The sequence below is a fragment of the Lampetra planeri genome, chromosome 16, assembly GCF_965212315.1.
Source record: "Lampetra planeri chromosome 16, kcLamPlan1.2.h2, whole genome shotgun sequence".
Classification (NCBI taxonomy): domain Eukaryota; kingdom Metazoa; phylum Chordata; class Hyperoartia; order Petromyzontiformes; family Petromyzontidae; genus Lampetra; species Lampetra planeri.
The window spans coordinates 10,118,154-10,133,456 of NC_136122.1; the positions used below are offsets into that span (position 1 = coordinate 10,118,154).

Consider the following 15,303-nt stretch of genomic DNA (forward strand, 5'->3'; position numbering starts at 1 on the left):
TTTCAGATTGATAATTATCAAGGGTTAATGTTCCAATAATTATCAGTCTTAAATTATAATCAGAAGTAATTATAATTATTATAATCTCCCAGCTGTGGTCGAAAGATCCCACATGTGAAATAAAATGTCCATGTGCCCCAACTTGTCGCGAGTGGTTTAATCACGGCCTAACGTGATCAGTTCAGTCAAATGAGTTTTACCAAACCGGTTTAATTTCTTTCATGCGTCAAGGGTTAATGTTCCAATGATTCCCGACGACCATCAATCACCAAGGGTCATACACCATTGGGCACGTCTAGCGAATACGCACCGTATTAAGGATGCTGTACATAAAAGCAGAACAGCCCAAGCAAGATATGTAGTGCATTTAATTCACATTATAAAATGTAAACCAATTATTTATGTCAATGATGAGACACTCATTAGACAGACAAATTAGTAAGTGCAGGCTGGAAAAAACAACAAATACGTTTCCTATTGCAGTCGACCAATACTCCCTGAGCCTGTGTGGAAGCCTGCGATGATGTCTATTATTCCAGCCAACAACAATTCACGACCAACAAATGCTGCTGCGATCAATGCCACCACACGTTCCTACGCTAGACCCACCAAAGCACAATTACAGACACACACGGCCGAGCTGTAAGGCGGCAGTGGCCTTGACACTGCAGGCCGCTGACAACTCAACAGCCTGGTGAGGTTCATTATCAATTACAGGAACACTCCTCTTATCCGTGATGTGGGGGGGACAAATATTGCAGATCCTATTATCTGAGATGTTGCTAAACTTATCTATGGGGAAATTTCGGATAAGCTGCGAGTAATTTTTCCATGCAGCTCTACTTATCTGCGCTTCAACATTAGGAAGCCACTCGGAGCTATGCACTTTTAAGTGTCAGTCGACAACTCATTACTTTAGAACTGCTTTTTGCATTTCGTTTGTTGTCCTTCCCGCACGCCTCCGATTAGCACGGTTGGCTACGTATGGTGCAACAGGAGTTCAACATACATACTTACATTAAATGAGCGCTTGATTGGATATGAGCATAAACTGTGGATAATTGCCAAAAATTGGAAGAACGGAGCGGCTAATAATAACAGTTTACCCCACAACATCCTCGGATAATAGGAGTCGCGGGTAACACGGGAAACGGATAAGAGGAGTCCTCCGGTGTACGTCAATTACCGCATTTACCGCGGTCACCGGGCACGCCGTCGCAAGCCGGGCTCAGTGCGCGCCCTTGCCGGCCACGCGGTGGATCTCGGCGTTCTCCAGCAGCTGCACGCTCTTGGACGCCGGCGTGACGGCCACGTTGATCATGGCGCGCACCATCGTGTCCACGGGGGTCGTCATGAACGTGGGGAAGAGGGCGGCCAGGGGAGACAGCGCCTTGCGAGCCATCCACTCAGCGGGGCGCGACTCTTTGCGGTCACACAGCAGTACCCTGGGGGGTGGGGTGGGGATAGCCGGCACAGGGTGGTGGTGTTGTGGGTTGTTGAAGTTTTTGCGCCACTGCCGCGGTTCTTAGCCCTTTCCCATTCCGATGACGTGCATGTACGTCATCGGTATTTCTTCCGATTCAGTTCCAATGACGTACGTGTTTTTCTTCCGGTTCGGAAGTGTATGTCATTGGAACGGAATTCGGAAGAAAACGAAAATAAACTAACTTTATCGGAACGTCTTCAGGTTGGAAAACGTACCGAGGCTCCCACAATACCGTGCGGGAAGGGCGTGTGGCACAGTTTGGCGCCCGCTATGATAGAGTGTGGTCATATCGCTACAGTTCTCTGCAGTGAGTGCAATGTCTTTTTTCTGCTGTTATTTTGCTGCCTTGCCCAAGCTTGAGAATTGGGTGTACTTATCCAATTTGAACTTACATACTTTATATATTTTAAGGATTTATTTTTGGTGATTTGCTTACCTTTCCTATACTTTGCACTTCTACCGTTTCTTTAATTGTTTGTAGCTGTAACTTTCTCACTCACCCCTACTGGGCATCTGTGAAAAAGAGCTTCATAGCTCATCGCATTTCTCCAGGATAAATACAGATTCTGATTCCGATTGCTCTTCAGCATCACGAACAAATACTCATCACCTCCCCTGAAGCGTTTGCCATGCACCACTGCGAGCATCTCAACATGTCCCCAGTCGTGCGTGGCAGAAGCTCGCGAAAATAAATGCCCAACACATGGCCCCAACCTGGGAACACCACTCTCCGATTATGAGCATCTGGAAAAACCTACGTGCCAAATTAGAAGTTTTCCTTCTTGCCTTCTCTCATCTTCCCTGCTTGCATTGTCAATGTCTGCAAACTGTGTGAGATGTCAATCTAAGTGAACTCTGCTCATGAATCTCGTTCCCCGTGCGTCACGTGAACCAACGCAGCACCACAGCAATGCGGTACCACACATGCTGCGCGATGGATGGGCCTCGCTCTGAATCCCAGACAGCGCCCTCTATTGGATCAGCCGGAAAACCCCCATCCTGTTCTACGCGGTTCTCCATAACCTCCCGTTGACCTGACCAAAATCATTATTTGACTACAATCTGCAAGAACCTTCTTTGAAAGAGTAAATAGGTCTGAATGGTACAGAATGTGTAATTATACAAGACAAAGTAATGAATCATACCAGCAAGATGTAATCGACAGCTAAGAGACCATTTGTAAACAAAATATTATTTTCTCACTGCTGTCACTTATTGGGTCACAGCTGTCTTGCAAAGCATATACGTAGATATAGGTGCAGCTCTGCAATTTCTTCCTCACACCACTGCTGGCAGAAGGGGCCTCCACTACAGGGAGCTCTTGAGAGCCCCCCTTGAGGGTTTTTTGGCCTGCTCTTCCACACTGGTATTGGGGTGCCACGGTGGCTAGGAGATGTTAACTCCCTCGCATGGTATACAGGAGGTCGTGGGTTCGATCCCAACCCTGGCGCCTGCTGTATATTTGGAGTATGCATGTCTCTCTCTCCCTGTGTTCACGTGAATTTTTCTCCGGGTCCTCCGGGTTTTCCCTCCACATTTGGAAACATGCATTTAGTGTATTTGGCTGCTCGAAATTCCACATGATAAGCCACTTCGTTGAGCTATCATTTGTCTCTTCTGACAAAGAGCTACACAGCTCGGTTGGCGTTAACCTGGTAAAATAAAAAATTGTTTTTGTTAATTTATTTATAACTCAGGAGGAATCCGATGAGCTATGAAGAAAATTTTCACTAATGTCCAGTAGGGGCACGTGGTCAGGACGTTACGCCAACAAACACACACAATACACAAACACAATAGGAGTGCAAAGTATTGGAAAGGTAAACGAATCACTTCGTCCAGCTATCATTTGTGATAGCCAGTTCGCTTCTGGAAAAGAGCTATAGATCTTCATGGATCTTTCGGTAAAGTCACGTAGAAGGGAAATAATAAAATAATAAAAATAAAACATAATAAAATAATCCTCACGACGTTTCGTTGTGGCCGAAACGTCGTGAGAATTATTTTATTATGTTTAATGTTTATAATTTTATTATTTATTTATTTAAAATAAAAGTGAGAATTATTTTATTATGTTTTATTTTTATTATTTTATTATTTCCATTCTACGTGACTTTACCGAAAGAACCAAGAAGATGAATCCCTGCAGTCACGAAAGCTTTAAATCGAAATTTAAGAGCTATAGAGCTTAGTGGACCTTACCTGGTTACATAATAAATCCAATCTTGATTTGAAGCTTTCGTGACTGGAGGAATCCATACTCAAGGCAGCTGACATCGTGCTGGTTCGCAGCAGACATCGCGGCTATCGCGATTTCCACCTGAAGACGGTGGCTTGTGTTGCTATCGAAACGTCGTGATTTATTGTGTTTTATTTCTACCTACGTGACTTTACCGAAAGAACCAAAGAGTATACGTAATAAATCCTTTAAATACTATAGTTTCTCACTGGTAAGATGTCTTGGAGAAGGTGGTGGGAGTACCCCAGACTTGACCCCACGACACATGACCCTGCTGAGTGACTGTTCCATACCCATTTAGGCTGCAGCCGGGTGGAACAGGTGTGGGAGGATTTAAGAAACTTGGCCCATTGTCTCAATTACTATTCTCGAGGGATCGAACCGGTGACCTCAAGATTGCAAGCCCAGTGTGCTAGCCATAAAACCATGACAGCATCCCTCCCCCATAGCAACCTAAAAATACACTGGGAACTGAACAAGTGAATTCAAAGTCGAAATGCATGAAACAGCAGTGTCAGGGCAAGCATTGTGTCACGGAGGAAATGAGGAAGCTTGTGTGTCTATAATGGACCTTTCCGTTTTCATTGCAATGCCCCGCGTGACACTTACGCGGGTCGATAGACGGTGTATCTCTCAAAGTCCAATTTGTGCACGTCTGCTTCGATCTCGCCCTGCGATAAACAACATCAGAATATGTATTTATGCAGGAGGAATCCGAAGAGCTATGAAGCTCTTTTTCACAGATGTCCAGTCGGGGCGGGTAATAACGTTACAACAACAAACAATACAAACACACGATAGTTGTACAAAGTACAGGAAAGGCAAACAACTCATCCAAACAAATAAAACCAAACCATCTCTCTATCCTGACAGGCAAAGCCCACCGTGGCGTTCCCTTATTTTTCAGAAGCAACTTGGCCACCACTAATGATGGCTCAACAAAGTGGCCCATCATTTGGACATTTAAAGCAGCAAAATAATCTAAATAAATAATAAACAACACAGAACCTCACTATGGGAACCTCATTTGTAGATGCTTGCCCCGAGCTCTCATACTCTGATGGTGCATTGTCTTTGAGTTGTGCGCCTTTTGGCGTCATCTGGTCCAACCCATGTGAGACTAGGCTCTAAGGAAAGCTGTCTCGGGTGTGGACCAATCAACTTCAAGGACAGTGCACATTATCAGAGTTATGTTTTTTGTTTGCATTATGACTGCAGGTATTGTGGTCTATGCAAACATGACTCCTTGTAAAAAGGTGTCAGTTTTGTTGCCAGATAGAAGGGTAAAAAAACAATTATCAATTAACAACACAGAACCTTTTCAAAGGCAAAATTAACCGTATCCAACACCCGCCATCAAAATGTCGCGGAAATTTATTTTGGTGTAGCACCAAAGACAACGTCCAACTATTCCCGTTCGAAGAACTGAATACAACGGCGTGGCACGTGCGGGAGCATGGAAGTACATCACAACGCTGGATTTTGCTGCAATGCCCTCTGCTGCCCACACCGCAGCGCCACACTCCGAACAACACGAACGATAGCAGCACGGTCCTCCGACGTCATTTCCCGGTTTGTGCCACGCGCTCGTTTCCGCACGGTGTCCGACGTTTCTCTCCGCGTGCCGGGATCTCTTTCAGGAACCGAACCGAGCCCGAAGAAGCTCCCCGGCACGTGCAGCGAAACGTCGGACAACGTGCCGAACGCGCGACACAACTTGACAACAACATCGGAGAGAGAGCCACGCGGCGCGACCAGCGAAAAACACGGCGAATAGCAACGACGGTGAGCTGCACGGCGCGTCACGGGAAAATCTGTGCTCACCTCAGAGGTCGCAACGAGGTACCCGATACCCGTACCCTACCCGATACCCGGCTACCCGTACCCGGCCGGGTACGGGTCCCCGTTTGCGACCCTGGTGCGGCCGGGTACGGGTAGACCGTGAGTCACTGGTGAGTAACTATGTGTCACTCATTTCCCAACGTCTTGTCTCTTCTCACAATTCAAGTTCCTAGAATCAACCCACCCGCGCCTGCAACATGGTTTCATCCCAGAGGTCGCAATCGGGTACCCGTACCCGTACCCTACCCGATACCCGGCCGGGTACGGGTAGCCGGGTATCGGGTAGGGTACGGGTATCCGATTGCTACCCTGGTGCTGCCGGGTACGGGTACGGGTAAGGAATCAAAACCCGTTTGCGACCTCTGGCTCACCTTGACCTTGGTGTAGAGGAAGCCGCTGTTCTTATCTGCACCCTTGGAGGACTGCAGGTTGAAGTGCGTACAGCCGCCCGCCTTGGCCAGCTCAGCCGACTTGAGCACATAGTCGTGGTCCACGCGCACAAAGCCATCCTGGACAAACACGACGCTCAACGGCTCATCTCAGGGTTGCTTGTCGAAGTACAGACCGTGCGTCAATTTATTTCTGGATGTATGTATGTATGAATGTTGAACTTCTTTTCACACCGTACGTTGCCAACCGTGATAATCGCAGGTGCCTGTCAACGCCGTTCCTGCCGCGGGGGGATATTTTACCGACGTTCGCCATGCTGGTCAGTGCAGGTTGATAAGGAGAGGACTATTAGATGTGGGAGCGCGGAAGTACAGCACAACAACGGATTTTGATGCACTGCCCTCTGTTGCCCACAACGTAGCGCCACAGCCTAATACACCTGTTATATCTGCGCATCATCTAAACCAGTCATCCAGGCTCAAGCTAGCTTAGCTGTCGAGATCTGATGAGACAGCGTGTATTCCGGGCGACTTGGTGATTTTGTCAATATCGTCCTTTGAACTGCACACAAATGGGTCTCCGTATGAAACATTAGTTATGGTTCTCCTATTGGGGTTACCATTGTCATTAAACACTCATATTACGCTGACCATTATTAAAAGCAGCCATCGTACAGGAATAAATGAATAGCATGCTTCTCTGATTGTCTTTAAATTCCCGTTTGGACTGGCATTATTCTCAGCATTCGTTTGAACACTCAAACTCTGCACAGGCATTGACCCTCTTCAATGCCAATGTGCAATGAGGCTTGTTAAACACTTCTGTGTTTCCAGATGGTATTGGCAAGGGCACTCCCTCTTTGCAGAAGCACCACCCTCTCTATTCAGCACACAAAGTTACATTTCATAACATCTCACGTGCCGTTGTCAATAATCACTGTAATCACTACAATGCTCCACGTTATCACTTAAGGGGCGCTTTGTACAATTCTGTGATACCTAAGAAAATGTACAACTTTTCGATTTAAAGCTTTCGTGCCTGCAGGGATTCATCTTCTTGGTTCTTTCGGTAAAGCCACGTAGAAGGGAAATAATAAAATAATAAAACATAACAAAATAATTAGTTTACTAAAACATAATAAAATAATAATTTTATTATGTTTAATTATTATTTTATTATTTCCCTTCTACGTGACTTTACCGAAAGAACCAAGAATAGGTACAACCGTGAAATTTCTCATTCACGCCACTGCTGGTGGAAGGGCCTCCACTAGAGGGAGCTTTGGAGAACCTCTCCACGGAGGGTATTTTGGCCTACTCTTCCACGCTCGTCAGATGTTTTGTACGAGTTGGGAATAGGCACACTTTACCCCACCTGCAGATCAACTAACTGTGGTGTATCCACTTACAATAATGGGTGGAAAAGAGACGAGGGCATTTAAGAAATCTGAACTACTGTTTCAACTGCCGTGCGCGGAGATCAAATAGAAAAGTCCAGTGCCATGACCATTACTCTACGGCAGCATCCTACACAATCTTGTACAACGGTAAAATCTTTCACGCAAGAATCTTCAAGTGGTTCAAACTAGCAAGACGACCGACCAGGTTTCTGGTTCTAGATCTGAAGCTTTCGTGACTGCAAGGATTCATACTCTTAGGTTTTTTTGTAGTAAAGTCACGTAGGTAAAAAATAAAATAAAAAAATACTAAAAGTAATAATAGAAATAAAATAAATGATCACTTTTAGTAATTTTTTTTTTATCTACGTGACTTTACCGAAGAAAAAACAAAAACCTAACAGGTTTCTGGTCTCAATAATAAAATGTTAATCTTAATTATCCACACAACACACAGCTGATGTGAATAAACCCCAAATACATTTGTGAAACAAATCTGAACAAAGCAAATATTTGTAGCATTTCGCTATCACCCTCCAAATGTAAAAAAGAAAATATGAAGCTGAACAATTGTAAAACTTGGCACATGACACAACTTAAATCCCAAAATACAATGTAAATTAACCGAGGGACGCAAGTTGGTCAAACTGCATTTGACTTGTGACAAACCTGTTTAAACTTGGCATGCCAATTTCCACACTCACCATTCTGCATTGGAGTCTTTCCATGGGAAAATAATGAGGCCTGACAGTAACACAGCACTGGTGCCCAAACACACTCGAGCGCCGTGATCGGGCAATTAAATCCAATTACCGCTGCACAAACAGATTAAAAGGTCAGACATTGTGACCGTGCTATTGGCAGTCGTGTTTTTTTCAAGAAATGTGAGAGTAATAATGATGATAGCCAACAGCCTTTTGTCAATGCCACGCTAGATGAGGGCCTCCCCCCACTGATGCGTCGGTCATGGTGGTTGTTTGACCATACTTCACCACGTCGGTCAATGCTGGTTTGAAGGCCGAGGGCCAAACATGGTTCAGACATCACTTGCCACCGATGTTAACTGTGGAAATTGGCTGCTGGTTTCAGAGCCCAGTGTGCTAACCACTATAGTTGCAAAATAATTTTTCCATTTAAAACTTTCATGACTGTAGGGATTCATCTTCTTGGTTCTTTCGGTAAAGTCACGTAGAAGGGAAATAATAAAATAATAAAAATAAAACATAATAAAATACAATTCTCACGACGTTTCGGCCACAACGCAAACGTCGTGAGAATTGTATTTTATTATGTTTAATTTTTATTATTTAATTATTTCCCTTCTACGTGACTTTACCGAAAGAACCAAGAAGTTGCAAAATAATGTGAAATATGACGTTATCAAATACAACCACGTAAAACTGTTTGACAATGTTCTAGGTGGTGTTATATAAACGTGCATTATGATGACGAGCTTCCTCTGTCGTATTCAAAATATTTGCCAAAGCTTTGAAATTTAGCTGTTTACTATGCACATTAGGGATGGAATTGACCCTCTCCTTCCCAGCTATTTTATGAATTGACAATCACGCAAATCCGACTTTTTATTTATACTGGAGGAATCTGATGATCTACAAAGCTCTTTTTCACAGATGTCTATTCAGGAGGGCGATTTTAAATGAACAAAACCAAATGTTTTACATTGTAGTTAATAATAGCACCTCTAGTGGTTGCTAGGGTGACATACATCGCCTTGGCAAACATCGATGAGTAAACACATGAATCGGTGCATGTACTACAAGCTCAACAAAAACAATTAATGTGTATACGCATACATATACAACATGCTTATGCTTTTAATCCATTGATATATTGGTTTTCCAGACCAATATCACACAGCAGCATTTGCTTAAGTGAGAAAACTCTGGACCGGTGTCGGCTTTCTTGGTCTCATCGGCAGAATTAGGTTTGTTAAACAACTGTTACCCGGGTGACTGGATGTTATTGGCGAGAGTACTCCATCAAAACTACGGCGACCCCTGTTCAGCGCATCGCGCAGGCGAGTTTGCATAAATCGACGAACTGATGGATCGCTAAACATCTAGCCCGGGATGCGAGCGTCCGGGGAGGAGATAGAAAAGCGCGCTTGGCGGATCTCACTCACAGCTCCGGCCTTGCCCCGCGTTGTCCCGAGGCAGCAAAAGCCGACGTCGTGACCTTTGAAGGCGTTGGCGTAGTCGTCCAGCTTCTCAAAGTCCACCACCTCCTGCACCTGCAGCGCCCACCAGCAAGCGCAACAGCACATTCAATGCAACTCCAGCTGGGACGATTCGTCGATGAATCCGATTCATCGACTACAAATTGTAACAGACTACTTTAATTGTCGTCGATACCTCTCAGGCCCCTTTAAAGATGAAGGCCGTCCTGACATCCTGCCTTTCGAAGGCAGAAAACCACCCTATGAGCCATCCCGGAGTTTATTTTGATGATGTAACGAAGCCAACCCCATCTCTTCCCATTTGGCGGGTGTGTCTCAAGTGGTGCAGAGAACGTTGATTAAAGTTACATTTCTTGACACATTTCTTGAGAACTGCTTTTTGTGCTTAGTTGATTGTCCTTCCCCCACACCTCCGATAATCACGGTTGGCTATGTACGGTGCAAAAGAAGTTCAACACACGCACATACACGTTAATAATGATCGCTCTCCACGTCACGTGCGAGCAAGTAGCGACTTTATTTCAACTTGGACGGAGACTGAGCAACGGTGGCACATTACACGCGGCCAGGGCATTTCAGCCAGGTATGTCCGTGTAACTCACCACGCAAAAAAAATGTACGTGCCCGGCACACCTCTCGCGACGGTGGCTGTAGCTGCCAACCACATGCCTGCCCCGGTCTACCAGCAACCCGTAAAGCACTCATTGATAAATTCAAATCTGGAATGTACAGAAGAACTCCACTTCGCTTAACGAAGGGCCTCTATAGAGCACATTGTGTAGTGTATACTGTGGTGTATAGTAGTGTATAGTGTAGTGTATAGTAGTGTAGTGTATAGTGTAGTGTAGTGTATAGTAGTGTAGTGTATAGTGTAGTGTATAGTAGTGTAGTGTATAGTAGTGTAGTGTATAGTAGTGTAGTGCCTCCATAAAGCCGAATGTGTTCGCTTACTGACCATTCCCCTTTAAACGAGCTGTTGTAGGTACAGAAAATATAAATTAATGCATTAACCATTTTTATTTATAACATTATGTCTTTATAATGTTATTAGTATATTTATGTATAATGAACCATTGTTTAAATATTATAAATTCCTTTTTTGGGGTGAAAAAAGTGGTAACTTCCGATGCCATCGGAACAAATTAAGGGTGGAACATGCATTTCCCATACTCGCTTAACGACTAAATCACTTAACGGCCGGTTTCGTGGAACCAATTACCGTCGTTAAGAGGGGCCCTGCTGCACGCACGCCAAACTTCCTTCGCACCGCACGGAGTCCAACAGCGCCAATCGCGGGGTGCGAACGGGGCGGATCGTCTAACCGCGACCCACCACGTCCTTGTAGGAGTCGTCGGGGAACTCCAGCTGACGACGCCCGATGCTGGTGACGCGCGAGAAGAGCCGGCTGCTCACGATCTCCCGCAGGAGGACGCTGCCCGTCTCCCCGGAGGCGCCCAGCACGAAGCACGAGCGATTCTGCTTGCGGAAGTTCTCCCGGTGGCTCTCCAGCTCCTGCTCCATCCTCCTGTGGATTGATCGCACGGCTTGGTAGTCGGCCACATTGTGGACAATTCACCGATTGCATTGATTTAAATTTCGATTTAAAGCTTTCGTGACTGCAGGGATTCATCTTCTTGGTTCTTTCGGTAAAGTCACGTAGAATGGAAATAATAAAATAATAAAAATAAAACAGAAAAAATTAATTATTTTGTTATTTTCATTCTACGTGACTTTACCGAAAGCATTGATTTACTGAAGGATTTTCGGCATTGTCCTGATAAGTCTTCAGCTCCCACTCCCCATCATCCTCTGCATACACTATAATGGGTTGTTACAGTGGCGAGATGTTAACTCCCTCGCCTGGTATGCATGAGGCCGTGGGTTCAATATTTGGGAGTTTGCATGTTCTCCCCGTGGTCGCGTGGATTTTTTTGTTCGGGTCCTCTGGTTTTTTTTCTTTCACATTTAGTAATTGGCTGCTATAAATGTCCACATGATAAGCCACTTCGTTGAGCAATGTAGCCAGCTCGCTTTTGAAAAAAAAAAGAGCTACATAACTTAGTGGGCCTTACCTAGTAAAATTTAAAAAAGGTTAACTTGAGTTTAATGTCACACTGCAATCAAACGAATTAGCGTGGGGCTAGGGTGGAAAATGCGTGCTTTGGGCACACAATAACTAAGGGCGGAACAAGAGTTGCTAAGAACATAACATTACAAACGAGAGGGGGTCCAAAAGGGCCCAATCCGGTTCGTTCGGTTGAGAGTTGAAGATCGATTCTAGGATCTCATCGAGGCATTTCCCGAGCACTCCTACTGCTTTGCGAATACAAAAATGCCTCTTGGATGCGGTCCTGAACTTGCCAACTTCGCATTATTAGGCTCACGATATATATAACATCGAATAACCAGTGTTTGTTGCATTCACATGTGTTGTATAATGTCCGTGTCAGAGAGCAGTTGTCGAATGTCACATCGTGCCATGCGACTGAAAGATGGTCGGCAATCTTGATTATATAACCTGATAATCAAAAACGACGCTTGGTTGAGCTGAAATAGAAAATCGTGTTTCCAAAATGCAATTTGTTGTTGTTGCTGAGAGTACATGCCCTAACCTGGAAGAGTGCCCTGTTTGTGACTGCTAGAAAGATATCTATTTATGACAAGCCCCGGGTCTCCTGGAATTTTACCTACGTGCTTTTTATTTATTTATGCGGTTACCTGCAATGTGAAAAACAAAACCGGTTTAACAACGCTGCAGTTTAACCGGTTACATGGGGACCCTGCGTTGGCAGTGGCGCACAAACACACGCAACAAACCTCGACAACATTTGTCAAAACACATCATAGGCGACGTTTCGGGCAATGACCCTTTCTTCATAGCACACGACTCGCGTGCTATAAAGGGTTGCTCAACTCTGACCGAAGCAATTCCGCAGGGATTGTGTGGTTTTCTTGCTCTTCGTTTTAATTAACGTATCCTCTTAAAATATCATCTCTTACTAAAATCTCCCCGGGCTGATGCCAACAATGACCGGGGAGGATGATCGATATTCTTGGTTCTTTCGGTAAAGTCACGTAGATAGAAAAAAAAATGCAATTCAAATTTAAAAATACAAATAATACATTTTTAAAATTTAAAATAATAAAAGCAAAAAAACACGATAAAAATTGTAAGATAAAATTTAAAATAATAAAAGCAAAAAAACCCCACGACGATTACACTGGTCAACAAAAACAAAACTTTTTTCTGGCCTGGACTTTTGCAGCTGTTTTAGACTAATTTCAGGGTGCTGATTCCAAATCTGATCTCAGATTTGCTCTATCACATCTCATTTTTATGCTATCGGCATACCCCATTTTCATTGATTTTACCCGAAATTAACTCTGTCACTTATGATTGCAAGTTGTTGCGAGTCAGTAACTGCTTTAGTGTTAAAATATGGTGCTGTATTTTTAGGATAGTGTGTTTATAATATCATTTTATGTAGATATCCACATTGATTTAATTTTTTTCTTCTGCAGTTTTTATTGAAAATGCAATATTTGATATCTCAAAAACCTGATGTGATAGACAAAAAACTGATGCCAGATTTGGAATCGGCACCCCAAAATTACCTTGACACCTTATGCCAGAAAAAGTGTGTTGACCAGTGTTATCGATGCCAATTCCGGCCAAGAGACTGCCGGCCAAACCGGAATGGTTGGGCAACCCACGCTACGCACGCACGAACGAAGAAGCCCCATTTAACGACGTTGCACAAAACCATTTCGTTCTTACCTCTCGCTCTCGGGATAACTCGAGTCGACTTGAATCCACCAGGCCACGCAGGCCACTGCGATAACGAGCAGCGCTCCGCGTCTCCCCTCCAAGGGCGGATAAACCATGCGGCTTCTATTACAACACCAACAGCGAACGATTAACGACGAAATCAAACGAGAGAGAGAGGAGAGTAATAGAAACCCTTACGAGCGACACAATAACGCCGCTGCAGTAAAATGTTGAGCGAGGCGATCACCGCGAAACGCTTCCGCGTTGGCAAAAAATATATTTGCGAAGCGCGTTTAATTTTCCACGTGCGATGTTTGGCACCGCGCGCTTTCCGTAGCGCGCCGTGATTCGTTTCCCTACCTGGCCTCCACCTCCAGGGCGGGTCCACGTGGCCAGCGGTGTCAGTGTCAAGGGCATCACCCCCACCTCACCCCCTTGACTGCCGGTGGTGGGTTAAGAGTTTTTTTAATTATATAATTTTATTATATTAAATTATATTAAAATATTATTATTTTATTATATTATTATTTTTATTTCCCTTCTACGTGACTTTACCGAAAGAAAGAACCAAGAAGATGAATCCCTGCAGTCACGAAAGCTTTAAGTCGAAATGTAAGTTGGGGGAGGCTTTAATTCGTGATTTGTGGCCACCGGCATTGAGAGTCGGTTGTAATCGCGCCGGCGAAACGTCGTTGCTCGTATTGTCAACGGCGCTGTGGGGTTTTTGGCCTCCAGACCACACCGCCGGTGGTGCTGAAGGTGGTCACTCATCGGCACTTTTTGTGTGCGTGACAAACCTCGCTAAACTAAAGAAAAAAACTCAACTTTTTTGTTGTTTAAATACGAAGTAAGGCCCACTGAGCTATATAGCGCTTTTTTTTCAGAAGCGTCCTGGCCACACATGATAGCTGAACGAAGTGGCTTATGTGCAAATGTATAACAGCCAAATAAATCCTGGATACGCATGTTTATTACTTGTGGATGGGGAAAAATCCTCTCTTACTAATTCATGCCTGTCAACACCTTATCAGTGCCTACCTTCTAACAGACCAATTTAAACCTTATTGATAACGTGTCATAAATTCTCAACGTCCGTCCGACAAAGTCCCAGCACAAGGGAGAAACACAAATAGACAAATATTTGTGTTGCAAACGGCTGTACGCCGTGGACTTTAAAACTCAATTTACCTGTACAAGAATACTGGCAAACCGTATGGGTTGACAGGTATAACTAATTCATAACGTTTTTGGGTTAGATCGCGTTATTTATAAATGTGTCGTAACCCTCCACCACCCGACACGGCCAATCAGCAAAAGAGTGTCACGTTGACAAAAGACAAATAGTTCACTACTTTAGCCCACCGGTGCGTTGGCAATCTAACCCAAAAACGTTGATTATGAATAATATTGGTCGCGAAAGCCTACGTGTTAAACAGGTATGACTAATTGTCTATGTCGGGTGGAGGTGGGTTTTACGACACATTTACGCGATCTCAGAAACTGCTGTATTATGAACCGGCACAAATTGTTACCGTGTAAGCAGCACCACCGCTGTGCTGTAGACCAAGGGAAGAGCGCAATGCACACAACACATTTACCACGTGGTGGGTAACGGCGTTTCGCTGGGAGTCAAAACCAGCGTCAGGCAATTGCTGATTAGCCAATTTGCCCGGTACTGCTGAAGTAGTTAATGCGTTGGGCACGTTTGTTCATCACGTGACGATTATTGATGGGATGTGTTGGGTGGAGAAGGGTTTACGACACTTAACTGGCGCAATCTGACTCCCCAAAAAATGTATTATTAATAATTGGTCGCGAAAGGCTGCGTGTGAAATTAACTAATGGAGGGTGCTTATCGCTGGGGGTGATTTACATTACAAAGGTGAGCCCCTGTCTTGTATATGGGTGAGTGTTATTGCCCATGGCGCTGTTAGCACTAAATGTCCCGTCTACATGTGTACGTATTTGAACTTCTTTCGCACAG

The 15,303-nt window shown here is 44.5% G+C and overlaps 1 protein-coding gene across 1 annotated transcript; it reads right to left on the bottom strand.

Moving 5' to 3' along the window:
- Positions 1 to 350: 350 nt before the first annotated feature.
- On the bottom strand, positions 351 to 13,603 carry HTATIP2 (HIV-1 Tat interactive protein 2). The gene is made up of 6 exons (XM_078601537.1): positions 13,329 to 13,603; positions 10,883 to 11,075; positions 9,497 to 9,604; positions 5,939 to 6,076; positions 4,335 to 4,396; positions 351 to 1,445 (listed from the first exon to the last, which is right to left on the bottom strand). The coding sequence occupies exons 1-6, from the start codon at positions 13,433 to 13,435 to the stop codon at positions 1,229 to 1,231; spliced, it is 825 nt and encodes a 274-aa protein (XP_078457663.1). The 5' UTR covers positions 13,436 to 13,603; the 3' UTR covers positions 351 to 1,228.
- Positions 13,604 to 15,303: the final 1,700 nt, after the last annotated feature.

Bases quoted from the DNA above. Each gene is read 5' to 3' on its own strand.
- HTATIP2 (XM_078601537.1), bottom strand. From the start codon at position 13,435: ATGGTTTATCCGCCCTTGGAGGGGAGACGCGGAGCGCTGCTCGTTATC. The intron at 9,605-10,882 runs GTGGGTCGCGGT...TGGGCGCTGCAG, and splicing joins ACGACTCCTACAAGGACGTG to GTGCAGGAGGTGGTGGACTT. The intron at 6,077-9,496 runs GTGAGTGAGATC...GTGTTTGTCCAG, and splicing joins CGCGGGGCAAGGCCGGAGCT to GATGGCTTTGTGCGCGTGGA.